At 36.7% G+C, this 19,269-nt stretch overlaps 1 protein-coding gene across 1 annotated transcript in view; it reads right to left on the reverse strand.

Annotated features, from left to right (window-relative positions):
• The window catches only part of DNAH12 (dynein axonemal heavy chain 12), a 228,900-nt gene that overhangs the window by 105,457 nt on the left and 104,174 nt on the right, over positions 1 to 19,269 (reverse strand). The window contains exons 22-30 of the mRNA XM_067754844.1: positions 17,186 to 17,307; positions 16,809 to 17,091; positions 14,385 to 14,504; positions 13,918 to 14,074; positions 13,514 to 13,686; positions 9,501 to 9,653; positions 8,774 to 9,013; positions 8,192 to 8,437; positions 7,735 to 7,854 (exon numbers count right to left, since the gene is read on the reverse strand). Coding sequence (XP_067610945.1) covers positions 7,735 to 7,854; positions 8,192 to 8,437; positions 8,774 to 9,013; positions 9,501 to 9,653; positions 13,514 to 13,686; positions 13,918 to 14,074; positions 14,385 to 14,504; positions 16,809 to 17,091; positions 17,186 to 17,307 — 1,614 coding nt within the window. The remainder of the gene's footprint in view (positions 1 to 7,734; positions 7,855 to 8,191; positions 8,438 to 8,773; positions 9,014 to 9,500; positions 9,654 to 13,513; positions 13,687 to 13,917; positions 14,075 to 14,384; positions 14,505 to 16,808; positions 17,092 to 17,185; positions 17,308 to 19,269) is intronic.

The raw sequence follows: 19,269 nt of genomic DNA on the forward strand, positions 1-19,269 counted from the left end.
CAAACCCATATATATGCTGTCTACAAGAAACCCACTTCAGACCTAGGGACACATACACACTGAAAGTGAAGGGATGGAAAAAGATATTCTATGCAAATGGAAATCAAAAGAAAGCTGGAGTAGCAATACTTGTATCAGATAAAATAGAATTTAAAATAAAGACTGTTACAAGTGATAAAGAGGGACACTACATAATGATCAAAGGATTTATCCAAGAAGAAGATACAACAATTATAAGTGTTTATGTATCCAACATAGGAGCACCTCAGTACATAAGGCAAATGCTAACAACCATTAAAGGACAAATTGACAGTAATGCAATAATAGTAGGCGACTTTAACACCCCACTTACCCCAATGGACAGATCATCCTAACAGAAAATAAATAAGGTAACACAAGCTTTAAATGACACAATAGACCAGATAGATATAATTTATATTTATAGAACATTCCACCTAAAATTGGCAGAATACACTTTCTTCTCAAGTACAAACGGAACATTCTCCAGGACAGATCACATCTTAGGTCAGAAATCAAGCCTCAGAAAATTAAAAAAAATTGAAATTGTATCAAGCATCTTTTCTGACCACAATGCTATGAGATTGTAAATCAATTACAGGAAAAAAACTGTAAAAAACACAAATACATGGAGGCTAAACATTGCGCTACTAAATAACCAAGAGATCACAGAAGAAATCAAAGAGGAAATCAAAAAATACCTAGAGACAAATGACAACGAAAACACGACGACCCAAAATCTATGGGATGCAGCAAAAGCAGTTCTAAGAGGGAAGTTTACAGCAATTCAATCTCATCTCAAGAAACAAGAAAAATCTCAAATAAACAATTTAACCCTACACTTAAAACAACAAGAGAAAGAAGAAAAAAGAAAACCCAAAGTCAGTAGAAGGAAAGACATCATAAAGATCAGAGCGTAAATAAATGAAATAGAAACATAGAAAACAATAGCAAACATCAATAAAACTAAAAGCTGGTTCTTTGAGAAGATAAACAAAATTGATAAACCCTTAGCCAGACTCATTAAGAAAAAAAGGGAGAGGACGCAAATCAATAAAATTAGAAATGAAAAAGGAGAAATCACAATTGACACTGCAGAAATACAAAGGATTATAAAAGACTACTACAAACAACTATATGCCAATAAAATGGACAACCACTAAGGAATGGACAAACTCTTGGAAAGCTACAATTTTCCAAGAACCAGGAAGAATTAGAAAATATAAACAGACCAATCACAAGTAATGAAATTGAAACCATAATTAAAAATCTTACAACAAACAAAAGTCCAGGACCAGATGTCTTCACAGGTGAATTCTATCAAATATTTAGAGAATATTTGATCCTTCTCAAACTCTTCCAAAAAATTGCAGGGGGAGAAACACTCCCAAATTCATTCTACGAAGCCACCATCACCCTGATACCAAAACCAGAAAAAGATATCACAAAAAAAGAAAATTATAGACCAATATCACTGATGAACATAGATGCAAAAATCTTCAACAAAATACTAGCAAACAAAATACAACATCACATTAAAAGGATCATACACCATGATCAAGTGGGATTTATCCCAGGGATGCAAGGATTTTTCAATATATGCAAATCAGTCAATGTGATACACCACATTAACAAATTAAGGAATAAAGCCATATGATCATCTCAATAGACGCAGAAAAAGCTTTTGACAAAATTCAACACCCATTTATGGTAAAAACTCTCCAGCAAATGGGCATAGAGGGAACCTACCTCAACATAATAAACGCCATATATGACAAACCCACAGCAAGCATCATACTCAATGGTGAAAAACTGAAAGCATTTCCTCTAAGATCAGGAACTAGACAAGGATGTCCACTCTTGCCACTCTTATTCAACATAGCTTTGGAAGTTCTACCCACAGCAATCAGAGAAGAAAAAGAAACAAAAGGAATACAAATTAGAAAAGAAGAAGTAAGACTGCCACTGTTTGATGATGACGTGATACTACACATAGATAAACCTAAAGATGCCACCAGAAAACTACTACAACTAATAAATGAATTTGGTAAGGTTGCAGGATACGAAATTAATGCACAGAAATCTCTGGCATTCCTATACACCAACAACGAAAAATCAGAAAGAGAAATTAAGGAAACATTCCCATTGACCATTGCAAAAAGAAAGAATAAAATACCTAGGAATAAACCTGCCTAAGGAGGCAAAAGACCTGTACTCAGAAAACTATAAAACACTGATGAAAGAAATCAAAGATGACATAATCAGATGGAGAAATACACATGTTCTTGGATTGGAAGAATCAATATTGTGAAAATGACTATACTACCCAAAGCAATCTACAGATTCAATGCAATCCCTATCAAACTACCAATGGCATTCTTCACAGAATTAGAACAAAAAATTTTACATTTCGTATGGAAACACAAAAGACCCCGAATAGCCAAAGCAATCTTGAGAAAGAAAAATAGAGTTGGAAGAATCAGTCTCCCCAACTTCAAACTATACCACAAAGCTACCGTAATCAAGACAGTATAGTACTGGCACAAAAACAGAAATATAGGTCAATGGTACAAGATAGAAAGCCCAGAGATAAACCCACACACATATGGGCACCTAATTTATGACAAAGGAGCCAAGAACATACAACGGAGAAAAGACAGCCTCTTCGATAAGTGGTGCTGGGAAAACTGGACAGCTACATGTAAAAGAACGAAATTAGAACACTGCCTAACCCCATACACAAAAATAAACTCCAAATGGATTAAAGACTTAAATGTAAGACCAGACACTATAAAACTCTTAGAGGAAAACATAGGAAAAACCCTTTTTGACATAAACCACAGCAAGATCTTTTTTGACCCACCTTCTAGAGTAACAGAAATAAAAACAAAAATAAACAAATGGACTTAAAAACTTTTGCACAGCAAAGGAAACCATCAACAAGACCAAAAGACAACCCTCAGACTGGGAGAAAATATTTGCAAATGAAACAACAGACAAAGGATTAATGTCCAAAATATACAAACAGCTCATGGAGCTCAATATCAATAAAACAAACAATCCACGTAAAAATTGGGCAGAAGACCTAAATAGACATTTTGCCAAGGAAGACATACAGATGGCCAAGAGGCACATGAAAAGATGCTCAACATCACTAATTATTAGAGAAATGCAAATCAAAACTACAATGAGGTATCACCTCATGCCAGTCAGAATGGCCATTGTCAAAAAAATCTAGAAAGGGTGTGGGAAAAGGGAACCCTCTTGCACTGTTGGTGGGAATGTAAATTGATACAACCACTATGGAAAACAGTATGGAGGTTCCACAAAACACTAAAAATAGAACTACCATATGACCCAGCTATCCCACTACTGGGCATATACCCTGAGAAAACCATAATTCAAAAAGAATTATGTGCTGAAGTGAATATACCACAATGTTCAGTGCAGCACTTTTTACAATAGCCAGGACATGGAACCAACCTAAATATCCATTGACAGATGAATGGATAAAGAGGATGTGGCACATATATACAATGGAATATTACTCAGCCATAAAAATAAACGAAATTGAGTTATTTGTAGTGAGGTGGATGGACCTAGAGTCTGTCATACAGAGTGAAGTCAGAAAGTAAAAAACAAATACCATATGCTAACGCATATATATGGACGCTAAAAAAAAAAAAGGTACTGATGAACCCAGTTGTAGGGTAGGAATGAAGAGGTAGACATAGAGAATGTACTTGAGGACGTGGGGTGGGAGGGGGAAGCTGGGGCGAAATGAGAGTAGCATCAACATATATACACTACTGAATGTAAAATAGTTGGCTGGTGGGAAGCAGCAGCATAGCACAGGGAGATCGGCTTGGTGCTTTGAGATAACCTAGAGGGGTGGGATAGAGAGGTTGGGAGGGAGGCTCAAGAGGGAGGGGATATGGGGACATGTGTATGCATATGGCTGATTCGCTTTGTTGTGCAACAGAAACTAACACGGTATTGTGAAGCAATTATACTCCAATACAGATCTATTTAAATAAATAAATAAATCATTGTATAGGGACTTCCCTGGTGGTCCAATGGTTAAGACTCTGTGCTTCCACTGCAGGGGGCAAGGGTTCAATCCATTGCCAGGGAACTAAGATCCCACATGCCGCACGGTGCAGTACTCCCCCCCCCCAAAAAAAAGAAAAGAATTCATTGGATAGGCTTATCAGCAGAAATGAACAAAGCCAAGGAAAGGATCATTAATCTTAAGGACAGGTCAATAAAATTATCCAAACTAAAGTACAGATAATAAAAAACAGAAAGCAAAAACAGAGCATAAGAGACATGTGAGATGACATAAAATGTTCTAACATTCATGTAACTGGAGCCCCAGAAGGACAGGGGAGAGAAAATAGGGTAGAAGAAATATTTTAAAACATAATTACTGAGAATTTTCTGGAGAAAGCAATACACAGATTCAAGAAGTGCAGCAAATCCCACGTAGGATATGTAAAAAGCAAACAACACTAGGCACATAGTCAAGCAAGGAAAGAAAGAAAATATTTCAAACAGCCAGAGGGGAAAAAACATATTAGAGTCAGGGAAATATACATAAGAAAAATTCCTGACTTCTAAGCATAACAATAAAAGCCAAGAATTAATGGAAAAACATCTTTAAAAAGATGGGGCGGGGGAGACTCCTGCCAATCTAGACTTCTATACCTAGTGAAAATATTCTTCAAATAATGAAGTCTAAATAAAGATATTTCAAAAGAAAAACTGAGAGAATTTGTTGCCACAAGACTCAACATGTACACAATAAATACTGAAGAAAGTTCTTAAAGTTGAAGGGAAAAGATCCCAGTTTAAAGCACATATCTGCTGGAAGGAATTAAAAAACACTAGAAAGGGTAAATATAAAAGAATTTTTTTTTTCAAATACTAATACCTAAAGCAAAAAATGTGGAGTTTATAACATATGTAGAAGTAAAATACGTGACAACAGTACAATGGGCAGAGATGAGTGGATAATGGAATTATACCATTTAAAATTCTTATATTGTGTCTGAAATGGTGTAGAATACAAATGAGGTAAACTGTCATAAATCAAGGATGTGTATTGCAATCTGTGAGTGACCACTGAGGTAAAATTAAAAAGCCAACAGACAAGATTAATGAAGTAATAAACATTACCTGAAACCCAAAAGAAGTCAGTAGATGAAAAACAAAGTAATACGGTACATATTAAAAAGCAAGATATTATATTTAGTATGGGCATACCTCAGAGATACTGTGGATTTGGTTCAGATCACTGCAATAAAGTAAATATTTCAATAAAGCAAGTCACACAAATTTTTTGGTTTCCCAGTGCATATAAAAGTTATGTTTACACTATCCTGTAGTCCAGTGGTCCCCAACCTTTTTGGCACCAGAGACTGGTTTTGTGGAAGACAATTTTTCCACAGACGGGCGTGGGGTTGTGGAGGGGATAGTTCAGGCGGTAATGTGGTAATGTGAGCGCCGGGGAGCGATAGGAGTGGTAGATGAAGTTTCCCTGGCTTGCTCACCTCCTGCTGTGCAGCCCAGAGGCCGTGGACCAATACCAGTCTGAAGCCCAGGGGTTGGGGACCCCTGCTGAGTCCATTAAGTGTGCAATAGCATTATGTCTAAATAACAATGCACATACCTTAATTAAAAATACTTTTTTGCTAAAAAAATACTAACCATCATCTGAGCCTTCAGTGAGTCATAGCAATAACATCAAAGATCACTGATCACAGATCACCATAACAGATATAATAATAACGAAATTTTTTCAAAATTTCAAAAATTACCAAAATGTGACACAGAGACAAGAAGTGAGCAAATATTGGGAAAATGGCACTGATAGACTTGCTTGACTTGACTGATAGACTTGCCAAAAACCTTCAATTTGTAAAAAATACAGCATCTGCAAAGCGCGATAAAATGAGGTATGCTTGTAGTATTTTTTTTTCTATGACCCTGGCTCCCCTGCAGCTCAGTTGCAGGCATACGCAGTTGCTCAGCCACACACCTCCCAGCATTGACTCCTAGTAGTGTTTTTCAAACTGGATTCTATGAATCCATGAAACTATTTGCTATATTCATAGGAGTACAAGAGTTCTCCAAGAGAATATTAAAATTATGTATTTTCATTTTGATTTAAAAAATCATATTAGCGTATTTTGAATCATCTTGATAATCACCTGTGGTATAATACTAAAATATATAAAGTCTTTGTACCCGGTTCCAGGCACAGAGCTCCTAAAACTCTTGGAATTTTCTGAGTGATAGGAGTATCTTTTGTTATTCATAAAGAGTCCTTTCAATAACACCTGAGTTTATGCTAATGAGGTGACTTGTTGTGGGAACCTAGATAGCTTCAAGATTGGGCTGGTCACCAAAAAGACGCAGTGATTAGAGGGTTGGAACTTTCAGCCCTACCAGCCTTTGGGGAAGAAGGGGCTGATGACTGAACTCTATAAAAATTCTTGAACAATGAGATTCAAGAGCTTCCGGTACAGGGAGGGTGACTCTCCCTGAAAGGGCACAGAAGTTCCACGCTGCCACCTGCCCATACCACGCTCTATACATTTCTTCCATTTGGTTGTTCCTGAGTTGTATCCTTTATAATAAACTGGTAAGCAGAAGTAAATTGTGTTCCTGAGTTCTGTGGGCTGTTCTAGCAAATTATTAAACCTGGGAGGGGAGGGGTCAGGGAAACCCCTGGTTTATAGCCCGTCAGTCAGAAGTACAGGTGGCCAGGACTTGAGACTTCTGTATGAAATGAGAGGCAGTCTTGTAGGACTGACACTAACTCTAGGCAGTTAGTGTCAGAATTGAATTGAAGTTTTGAACACCCAGTGGGTGTCTAGAGAATCAGAGAATTAGTTATTGGTATTGGAAAACAGCCTAGAATCACCTTATTCTGATCCTGCCATAGGATGTATAGTAGTATTTGAATTTGAAGATTAAAAAAAAAAAAGAAGGCTAACATTCACAGCAAGATGGATGGACCTAGAAATATCATACTAAGTGAAGTAAATCAGACAGAGAAATACAAATATTATATGATAACGCTCACATATGTAATCTAAAAAATAATACAAATGAATCTATATGCACAACAGAAACAGACTCACAGACACAGAAAACAAACTTATGGTTACCAAAGGGGAAAGTGATGAGGAAGGGATAAATTAGGAATTTGGGATTAACAGATACAAATTCCTATACATAAAATAGATAAGCAACAAGGATTTACTGTATAACACAGGGAACTATATTCAATATCTTGTAATAACCTACAATGGAAAATAATCCGAAATATATATATATATATAACTGAATCACTTTGCTGTACAAAAAAACTATAGGATGTTTTACCACTTTCAGTTTATCAACTTTTCTACCTGTGGAGGTAATATGATAGTATTATTGTATACATAGTAGTAAATATTATAAATCACAATATAGGAAATAAAATATGTATTCTCTTACAATAAACATTATCTTTGACCTGAATCTCGTTAACCCTACTATCATATAACATAAGGTACTAAAATTTACTCTTCCTCATTAATTAAAGTGGCCAAAATAGGGGTTTATCCTCCAAACAGAATAAGTCGCTCATTTAATAAAACTTGGAAAACTATTGAGTCACCAGATGAATTTATTTGCAGAACAAGTCATTCTCACAGGTTTACTTACATGATAGTCAGCTTCAGGAAGTTTAACACCAGGAAATAAGTCACTAGTTATTCCATTAAATAAGGGTATATCATGTGATAAAAACTTTGGTTCATTTACATCTTTAATTGATCGAAGAAGCTAAAACCATCCAAAAAGTGCAAGGTAAGTTAAGTGCCGGTATTTGCCCTTCTTTCACCCCCACCCCACCAAAGTCAAAGTTTCTTTTACATGGTTCCATGGAATCCCCATACTAAAAAGCCAATACTACACTTATCAAACCTAATGGTCCTTGGATTCATACAAAGTATAATGAAAAACAGAACCTCAAAACTACCATTTCAACCCCATGTAAAAAGGCTCAAAGCAACAACTCTCTTACCTGCCTATCTATAGTTCATGATCAACCTTGCTGAAAAAGTTATCTTTCTACAGATACACTTTCTACACTTTCACAACGTGTATATTTAATACTTACAAGTATATCTTCATTTTCATTTGGAAATTTTAGTTTTAGGTTTCCAGCAGCCACTAAAACTGCTTTTACTGCTCGCATTCCATAGTCATAATGAAATTGTGATGAGAGCTGCTCTGAGCAGAGCCTGTAGGTCATTACTATCTTCACAGACAGAGGTTTTGCATTCAAAAATCCATAGGAGTAGAGGGAGATTTCTGCTATGAGGGCATAGTTTGGAACCATCATAGCCACTGTTCTAAAAAGAACCTGAAGTATATAATAAAGGAAATATATTATTTACATAAAGGAAACCATTTTTAAAGCTGAGCATAAGCACCCAAAGATAATGTGTTGATATCCAAGTTTACTCCCCCAGTGAAGCACCTTTTCATTAACTTTGTAATTTTTTCAGGAGCACTTTAACAGTTTCATGTACTCTAATATTTTTTTTAGACATCTAAAAAAGTTTTTAGAGGTTTACCTTATAGCAAATGGAAAAGGTAAAAGGGAGATTACAAATACACGTGAGAAAATTATACCATTTTGAGTAGATTATGCTGTTACTTTTGATTACCAAATTTACACTCTTTAAAAAAATATTACCTTAAGATTATCCGGTAATTCAGAACGTCCTGCATAGCCAGGATTCATAGTAATAGCTACAAAACAGTTTGTATTGAGCTTAAGTTCTGTCCCTTCAAAATTAAACACTTCTAGCTTCTGTTGAATGGCTCTCTGAATGCAAAGGATCTGTTGAGCTACCACTGACAGCACTTCCAATTCAATTCGATTAAATTCATCAAAGCAAGCCCAAGCACCAGAAGAAGCCAATCCTTTAAAAAACTGAGGACAAGAAAAAAGGAGATGATTTTCGTAGGAAAGGGCATCATTTGTTAAAACAAAAATTTAACCTTTTTTGGGTTTTTGTTTTGTTTTTGCGGTACACGGGCCTCTCACTGTTGTGGCCTCTCCCGTTGCCGAGAACAGGCTCCGGACGCGCAGGCTCAGCAGCCATGGCTCACGGGCCCAGCCGCTCCGCGGCATGGCGGCATGTGGGATCTTCCCGGACCGGGGCACGAACCTGTGTCCCCTGCATCGGCAGGCGGACTCTCAACCACTGCGCCACCAGGGAAGCCCATAAAACAAAAATTTAACCTTTTTAAGTCAAAAGTGACAGTTAATAAAAGCCCCAAGGATAAAAACGTCTTTACCCCTAAAAAAAAAAAAGGTCAAGTAATGCTTAAACCGCATTCAGTGTTTTAAACGAGTTGCTTCAGTTTATCCAGGTTGACCTAGCTGTAAATTTGTAACATGTAATATGTAACTTTACCTTTCCCATTGCTAGATAATCTAGCCCGTCTGAACAGTTGAATACCACACACTGTACAGCAAGAGCTTTAGCCAAGTCCTTGGTGGTTTCAGTTTTTCCTGTGCCTGCTGGGCCTTCTGGAGCACCTCCAAGGTTTAAATAGAAGGCACCTATCTGAAAAGAAAAATAAACGTGAAGAGAAATCCATGCTTAACTGAAAACAAACAAAATACCCCATAATAGGACAATTGCTTATAAAGTGGATTTAGTCTTATTTGTAGCTTCAGAGAGGCAATAATACAATTACATCATTCAGTTAATTTTTAGCACTCAATTTTCTAGCTGCACAAAGAAAAAGCAGTTTAAAGGATCTAAAAAAAAAGTGAAACTGTGTCAAAGTCTCCTTATTTTCTAATACTTCATGTGTATCCCATTTGCCTTTAAAAACAAAGAGAATCCAGCCTTGAAGTGTTAACATTTGGTCAGAAAAGTTTAATTAGAAGTGTTTATGGAGGGACTTCCCTGGTGGTGCAATGGTTAAGAATCTGCCTGCCAATGCGGGGGACACGGGTTCGAGCCCTGGTCCGGGAAGATCCCACATGCCGCGGAGTGCCTAGACCTGTGTGCCACAACTAGAGCCCCCGGAGGGGCCACTGCAGTGAGGAGCCTGCACACCATGGCAGGGAGTGGACCCTGCTCGCTGCAGCTGGAGAGAGCCCGCACGCAGCGACAAGGACCTAATGCACCCAGAGATGAATGAATAAACCAACTAATTTTAAAAAAAAAGAGAGCAGATTGCTCCATCTCCTGTAAAATAAAGTAATATAAAATAAAAAAAAGAAGTGGTTATGGTTGTAGAGATCAATGATGACAACCTCTACAGCTAGCTGCGAAGAGAGAAAACACCTAAAAGTGAGGGTCATAAGTGGGGGCCCATCAGTGGGAAAATAAACAGATGACCTACTATATAATTTTGTCTATGATTCACCTTCGCTGTTGCATTCCACTCTTGGTATGTTCTTTATTTTATCCATCCCCATAGCATTGTTCTGTACTTCTCTAACCAGTAGTGTCACTTTCAACCTTGTGAAACCCAGAGTAGTTATCAGTTACCCACCGATAAATGGTAAAATGTGACCTACCTTCGCTGGTTGGACTCACTTGTATTGTTTTTACGAAAGCTGGCGTATCTTCCAAGCGTCCTGTAGCCTGGGCATTTGGATGTTTGCCCAAGTTGCTTTTTACATATTTGGAGTCTACTGTGTCAAATCAAGCTTGAGCTGATTAAGATGGTTAAGACCATCAACTCTCCACTTGGGCATGGGCAAGGGTCCACTCGGTGACATTTTGATGTCAGAGGCCAAAAACTCCACCCTCAGAGCATGCTAACTAGGCTACTTTCTGAGCTTTCCTCCCATGAAAAAGCCTATGGCTTGGGTGCATATGCGCAGAGCAACGATTGTCTCACCTTTTTCTTGTTTTCAATTACATTTCCCCACGCTCCCCACACCTCAGCTTTATCCCATAGATATCCTGAGCCCTTCGCCTTCAGAGAGGCATATTTGAGTTGTTTTCCTATCTCCTTGCTTGGCTGCTTTGTGAATAAGCACTTTCTCTGCTGCAAACCTCAGCGTTTCAGCATTTGGCTTACTGCAGAGAGTCAGACAAATGAACCTGGTTCATTTGGTTCAGCAATGCTCACATTACAGTTAACTATGTTAACTGTAATGTAACTACAGTTAACAGTTAACATTTTTTCCCCTCTCAATTAGTACTTAAGCTCCTTTTTTTTTAAATAATTTTTTAAAATATTTATTTATTTATTTGTTTGTGCTGGGTCTTAGGTGCTGCATGTGGGCTCCTTAGTTGTGGCATGAGAACTGTTAGTTGCTGCATGCATGTGGAATCTAGTTCCCTGGCCAAGGATTGAACCCAGGCCCCCTGCATTGGGAGCACAGAGTCTTAGCCACTGGACCACCAGGGAAGTCCCAGTCCTTAAGCTCCTTGAGAGTAACATCAGCAGTATCTGAATTCTTTCTGGGTCCCCACAGTGACTAGAAAAATGGCTGGAAATTTTTATATGCATACAAGTTACAGTCAACTCTTTCCATGAAGTTTGTTTCATGAAAACTGCTATGAGAGTTTGTGAAACTTAACTCCTTTTAGATAAAATAGGGTTAAAGGACCAAGACTGTACATTTGGGGAGGCAAGGGGTATATGGGAATGCTCTGTTCCTTCTGCTTAATTTTGCTGTGAACCTAAAACTGCTCTAAAAAAATTAAGTATTTAAAAAATTAATAGATAGACCTATGAAAATCTTAAATATTTTCACATTTACTAAAATAAAACAATAGAGAGAGCTCATTAAATAAAGGCAATATCAATGATATTTTACCCATCTTAAATTTATAGTAAACGCTATACTGTTAATGTCCATTAACTTGATTGCTGGAAACCTCAGTCTTTCCCTTCTTTATAATTTCCAAAAAATGCTTACAAATGTGTTCCCTTTATTATGGATAGTAAATATAATAGGAGACTTTCAATGTTTAGTGTTGTATACAAGTGTTTAATGTGATTTTGATTATATAACTCAAAGTCCTTAGCGTCCACCTTACAAATATTCACAGCTGATTTCAGTGAGGTCTGAGGACACAGAAGCTTGAGATTCATTTACTCAACAAACATTTAGGGAGTAACTTATGTACTTGTCAATCACTAGAGTAGAGAACAAGACAGATGTGGTCTGGCCTTCAGGTAGCTTCCTGAGAAAGAGGATTTGGTGAAACTTTTTATCATAGATGCACTAGAACCTTACTCAGATTCTTTTACTGGTCATTGCATCCATCCTTCCAATTGCTGTCAGTCATCTACAAATAGCTCACAACTGTCCTTTTCTCCTGAGATCTGCCCTCAATTAATAGGAGCTCCCTTATCCACAAACACCTGAAAGCTTACTCACCCCCCACCCCCCACCCAGCCACAGGAGTGAACCGTAGCCAATGATAATAAAGGGATAGAAAAGCTAGACCCCTTTGCCTTAAAGTGAAGTACCCCTGAGATGCCATTCATGCTCTAATGCTCCCCATGAGATCAGGCTAAGGCCATACATCCATCAAAACCACATCTTTGTTTAGCTTTCCCACCTGCTTTCCTCATTTCCTTATGGGTTTTTACTGAGAGCATTCCCTAGAAAATCATTTGCCCAATAATCCCCATTTCATTTCTGCTTCCAGAAAACTCAGACACTTTAATTTACTTACTCAGCACAGGTGGATTGGTGTTTCTTGATGCATCTCCTCAATTCCCAGGTAGGATTGCCAGATTTAGCAAATAAAAATACAGGATGCCCAGTTAAATTTGAAAATCAGATAAACAATGAATAATTTGCTAGTATAAGTATGCCCCATGTAATAATTAGGACATGTTTCTACTAACAAATTATTCATTGTTTATTTGAAATTCAAATTTACCTGAAAGTCCTGTATTTTATCTGACAACGCAATTCCCAGGGTTTCACTTTGTTGTTGCTGTTGTTTTCTGTAGTCATGGCTTTATCTTCCATAGCTTCCCAACAAGCACAGCCCTCAGTACTACCTGCCTACATTTCAGCTCTCCCTCTCCTATTCAACAAAACTAACTTGGAGTTCTAAGGCCCAAATGTGCTTCCTTCATCTTCTTGGCATCTCTCCCAGAACTCCACTGCAAAAACTGATACCATTTTCTGAAGCTCTGGTTTCTTCTTTAAATCTCCAGTACCTTCCTTTTTCTAATTGTCCCCAACGGGAGTGACTCACGATTTTCAAACATTAGAATTCACACACTCTTGTATTCTACAAAGGCACGCAGAAGTAAATATTCACTACTATAACTTCACATAAAGGGAATTTGGGATTAGGAAGGGATAGCTGTATTCAACTATACAGATAAGAGAATAAAATGAGGATAGCCATGTTAAATTTAGACAAGGAAATATGACACCAAACCAAAAAGGAATCTTTAATGTGTGAATTAAAATAATTTAAACACATACCAATGTTCTGTAACATCTGTCAGTTAGAGGAGTAATGACAAGTCGAGGTGAGTTACCAAGGTATTCATAAGCATATTTTACGTTGCAATTAATGATACTAACATGAGCGTTGTCATATTCCCAATAATATCTAAGCTGAGCAAGCCACTGGAAATCTGTATCATGTGAGACACCTAAAAGGAATAAAGTAAAACAAGACAGATAATCCTGAAATGGAAATAATTTGAAAAATAAGTATTTTATCATCTTTACAACAGCAAATATTAAAATAATTCATGTTTTCTAACTTATGAAAAAGATCATATAAAATAAATTCTGTTGAGAGAGAAAAAGACATACAGTGTAAGTCCTTGTTTCTAAAAGCTATATATATCTTATCTTTAAGATAAAAAAGAGTCACATACCCATATCAATCATGTCCATAACCACATCTCTAGCATGGACATCAATAGTAACCAAAGCCCCCAGAGTAATCCTGGTCTGCTTCGACAGTTTTCCTCTTACCAGCTCTACAATATCATTTAGTTGATTCTGAAGTTCCTTATAGTACTTCTTTAATCCCTACAAAATAAAAAAAGCAATTAAACTAATGTTATATAGTAGCTAAAACATGTATTTCATGCATTTACTCTTTAACAATTCTGACATCATAATTTAGCTCACTATAGAAATGAGTTCTCGAATAGAGTGATTTTTGTCTAAGCATAAGAAAAATTAAGAACAAGTTTTAAAATAATTGTACAATTTTAATGCTACATGTAGAAATTGGGGGGAAGGTTACCTTTGCAAATAATAGATAAGCTAACTAAAAAAAATAGCATGTAAAAAAGAAAGTTATTTAAAAAGAATGTTATTTAAGGTAATGATTTACCTCTGTCCCACTACTTATAACTTCCTGTGTCTCAGAGGTCCAGAAGATTTGAGAAACACAAAGTACAACTTGGCCAGGCCACTCTCGAACCCAGTCTCTTCTTGCACATTCTGGATAAGCCTGAGTAATTAAAATGCATTTCTAACTTTAAAAGTTTACAAAGGGGAAAAAAGCTTAATGTTTAACAATAAAGAAGTGCAATATTTGGTACACTTGTAGGCTAGAATGTAGTCATGAAAAATTTTAGATGACTATTTAAAAGACCGGAAAATTTTTTACAAATCATATTTTTGAAATATTTATTTATAAAAGGATGGAAAGATGAGCACCAATATGTTAATAATCAGTTATCTTTGGAAGGATTTGATTATTGATTCTTCTGGAAATTATTTTCCATAGGAATTTTAGGTTTCCTTGCTGTGGGGAGTTGTCAATTTTCTACATAGAATACACATTACTTCTATTATAATGAACTATGAGGGTTTATTAAAGTATAAAATAAATCAGTCTAATAGATTACATATACTGATACCACGATTTAATTGAAAAGAAGACTATGCCATCTAGTAGAAAACTGACCTAGTAGCTAGAACCCTTGTATTATTTATCCATAGCTTTTCTAAAAACTTGTATGGGGCTTCCCTGGTGGCACAGTGGTTGAGAATCTGCCTGCCAATGCAGGGGACACGGGTTCGAGCCCTGGTCTGGGAAGATCTCATATGCCGCAGAGCAACTAGGCCCGTGAGCCACAACTACTGAGCCCGCACATCTGGAGCGTGTGCTCCGCAACAAGAGAGGCCGCGATAGTGAGAGGCCTGCGCACCGCGATGAAGAGTGGCCCCCGCTTGCCGCAAATAGAGAAAGCCCTCGCACAGAAACGAAGACCCAACACAGCCAAAAATAAATTAATTAATTAATTAATTAAAAAAAAACCAAACTTGTATGACCAGCATATATAATTTAAACAATAGTATATTTGTTCATTTATATACAATTGAACAATCTATGCTTTTGAGTTCAAAGTATACTTTCATTTCTTCTAACATTTTTATGTTCAAAATGCATTTAAATAGATTTATTGGGGGGGTAGTCTTTTAAAAAATAACTTGTCTCAACAGTAAATGATAATAGCAGATCCAAATTAAAAACTGAAAAAAAACAACCGCGGGACAAAGTATGAAGAGTCGATACTAAAGGAAACTTTATATATATATATATATATATTTTAATTGGCCATGCGGCACGGCTTGTGGGATCTTAGTTCCCCAACCAAGGACTGAACCCGGGCCACAGCAGTGAAAGCGCCGAGTCCTAACCACTGGACTGCCAGGGAGTTCCCTGGAAACTATATTTTTAATACAATGACACCACCTTAGATAAAAGAATATTAAACATAAGGATATAAATATCTATTATTAAAATGCATTTTATTAGCAATATTTATAGATAAATGCAAATGACAAATTAACCTAAGTTTCAAAGAAGGCTGAGTTTCATATAATTGATGAGCCATTGCTAGGTACATAGAAGGTAAATTTCTATATGGATTAAGGAAATACTTTCATGGACAATGTTGATTCTTTCCTATGTGTTTTAGTTTGTTTGGAATCATAAATAGAAAAAAGGAGAGAAAAAGTCAAGATTTATCTGCAGGAACATTGAAGCTGAACAGAATAGTCACTGCAAGAAGATGATTCTCATAGGGCTCTTGGTGAAGGAAAAGGATTCCTCATTCATATAACGTGAGTTGCTGGATATAAGGCTGCAAAGCCTTTTTAAATGACATTTTTACTACACAACTGTTCCTTTGTGATCCTAAAGGAAGAAATATACTGAAGTTTATCATTCAAGATTAGGTTAATTGAATTAGCAAAAGTGAGGTACATGTAGTGCCTACGTGTTATATTTCTCTCAAATATTATAGATCCTCCGTTAATGTTGGTTCATCTCATTTTGAGTTTTTAAGTAACTGTTTGAGTGTAAATAGCAATAAGTAAACTAGATCATGCATTTAACACCCATGTCTGAGGTTCTTTCTTATCTCAGGGGCTTAACACAGGATACTTAGGTGCTCTCCCATTTGCTATTTATCTGGTTAATTCCTACTTATCCTTTGGGTTTCAGTTTCAATTTTACTTTCTCTAAGAGCCTATCACTAGCAACCCACCACCCCCATTCTAAATTATATACACCTTATTATTCATTCTCATAACACTTTTTTCTTTTGTAGCACTTAATCACATATTATTATCAATTCTTACTACTATTATTATTTTAATAATAATGTTAGGAACAAAGAGTAAAGAAAATAAAAGCCTTAAAATAGTAAGACCTGAGGTGTTCATTTACTGGTACCCATTCAAAACCTCCTAAAAGAAAGCACTTACAGAATATAGGATATACATTAAATCCTAGGAAACATACCAGCCTGGCTGCAGCGATCACATCATGAATACTCCGGAGCATCAAATCTTCTACTTGAATGAGCCACTTTTCCACAGCACCTCGCGCTGCAGACGTGGAAATAGGTGCAATCAGCTCCACTCGCTCACCTTCAGAGCTATACATGGCTTTAATGTCCAAATTGGGAAGGAACTCCAATTTAGTGATGCCCTCAAAGCATTTTTTTAAATGAGGCTGAACTCTAAGTGGATCTTTGGTCTCTGACAAAATCTCTAACATTTCATCATTAGATAAGAAGAAAAAACTAGGGAAAAACATGCAAATACAAAAGTTTTAGTTATAATTCATCACACATCAGAAAAAGCTTAAATTATACCACAATTGATTATCCATCATACCGAGGGAAGAAAAGTCGTTTTTTTTCAAGATATGCATTAAGGCCTTTCATAATTTTCTCCAAAAGTTCATTGCAGTTCTGCAGTTTTTCCAGTAAACCTGTTAAAGAAGTAACAACAAGAACCTAAAAGAGACCAATTCGTTCCGGTCAGCACTTATATATCAGATATTATGATAAGACTTAAACATTAACTTATATGTCAAAAATGTTAAGGTGTCAAAAAAGGTTTATGAAAATTGTCAGGAATTTTTTTTATAATGTAAATCACAAATATTCTTATCCAAAGATGCTAGTTATAAATGAGAAATTATGATTGTCATATTTTCATTTCTCCTATATGATGTGGAAAAAGTCTGCTAGGTTGGTGTGTGATTTAATTTTTGCATTCACAACTGTCAACTATAAACAATCTATGGTATGAGTTGGCAAACTACATCCCATGAGCTAAGTCCAGTCTGCTACCAGTTTCTTTTTTGTTGCTGTTGTTTTTCAGCTTTTATGAGGTATAATTGACAAATAAAAATTGTATATATTTAAGACATATAACTTGATGCTTTGTTATTTGTATACACTGTGCTGCCACTGTTTTTTTAATGCTTATTTATTTATTTATTTATTTCTTATCAGTCATCCATTTTATTTATTTATTATTATTATTATTTTGCTATACGCGGGCCTCTCACTGTTGTGGCCTCTCCCGTTGCGGAGCACAGGCTCTGGATGCGCAGGCTCAGCGGCTATGGCTCACAGGCCCAGCTGCTTCGCGGCATGTGGGATCTTCCCGGACCGGGGCACGAACCCGCATCCCCTGCATCGGCAGGCGGACTCTCAACCACTGCGCCACCAGGGAAGCCCTCCCTCTTTTTCTTGATGAGTCTGGCTAATGGTTTATCAATTTTGTTTATCTTCTCAAAGAACCAGCTTTTAGTTTTATTGATCTTTGCTATTGTTTTCTTTGTTTCTGTTTCATTTATGTCTGCTCTGATCTTTATGATTTCTTTCCTTCCGTTAACTTTGGGTTTTGTTTGGTCTTCTTTCTCTAGTCCCTTTAGGTGTAAGGTTAGATTGCTTATTTGAGATTTTTCTTGTTTCTTGTGATAGGCTTGTATAGCTATAAACTTCCCTGTTAGAACTGCTTTTGCTGCATCCCATAGGTTTTGGATCATCGTGTTTTCATTGTCATTTGTCTCTAGGTTTTGTTTTGTTTTTTGGTACGTGGGCCTCTCACTGTTGCAGCCTCTCCCGTTGAGGAGCTCTGGTCGTGCAGGCTCAGTGGCCATGGCTCACGGGCCCAGCCACTCTACGGCATGTGGGATCCTCCCGGACCGGGGCATGAACCTGTGTCCCCTGCAATGGCAGGTGGACTCTCAACCACTGCATCACCAGGGAAGCCCACTAGGTATTTTCTGATTTCCTCTTTGATTTCTTTAGTGATCTCTTGGTTATTTAGTAACATATTGTTTAGCCTCCATGTGTCTGTGTTTTTTTCATTTTTTTCCCTGTCATTGATTTCTAATCTCATAGCGTTGTGGTCAGAAAAGATGCTTGATATGATTTCAATTTTCTTAAATTTACTGAGGCTTGACTTGTGACCCAAGATGTGATCTGTCCTGTAGAATGTTCCATTCGCACTTGAGAAGAAAGTGTAATCTGCTGTTTTTGGATGGAATGTCCTATAAATATCAATTCAATCTATCTGGTCTACTGTGTCATTTAAAGCTTGTGTTTCCTTTTTAATTTTCTGTTTGGATGATCTGTCCATTGGTCTAAGTGAGGTATTAAAGTCCCCCACTATTTTTTTTTAAAGTCCCCCACTATTGTTGTGTTACTGTTGATTTCCTCTTTTAGAGCTCTAGGCAGTTGCCTTATGTATTGAGGTGCTCCTGTGTTGGGTGCATATATATTTATAATTGTTATATCTTCTTCTTGGATTGATCCCTTGATCATTATGTAGTGTTCTTCCTTGTCTCTTGTAACATTCTTTATTTTAAAGTCTATTTTATCCGATATGAGTATTGCTACTCTAGCTTTCTTTTGATTTCCACTTGCATGGAATATCTTTTTCCATCCCCTCACTTTCAGTCT

This window comes from Pseudorca crassidens, chromosome 10 (assembly GCF_039906515.1).
Source record: "Pseudorca crassidens isolate mPseCra1 chromosome 10, mPseCra1.hap1, whole genome shotgun sequence".
In the NCBI taxonomy this organism is placed as follows: Eukaryota; Metazoa; Chordata; class Mammalia; order Artiodactyla; family Delphinidae; genus Pseudorca; species Pseudorca crassidens.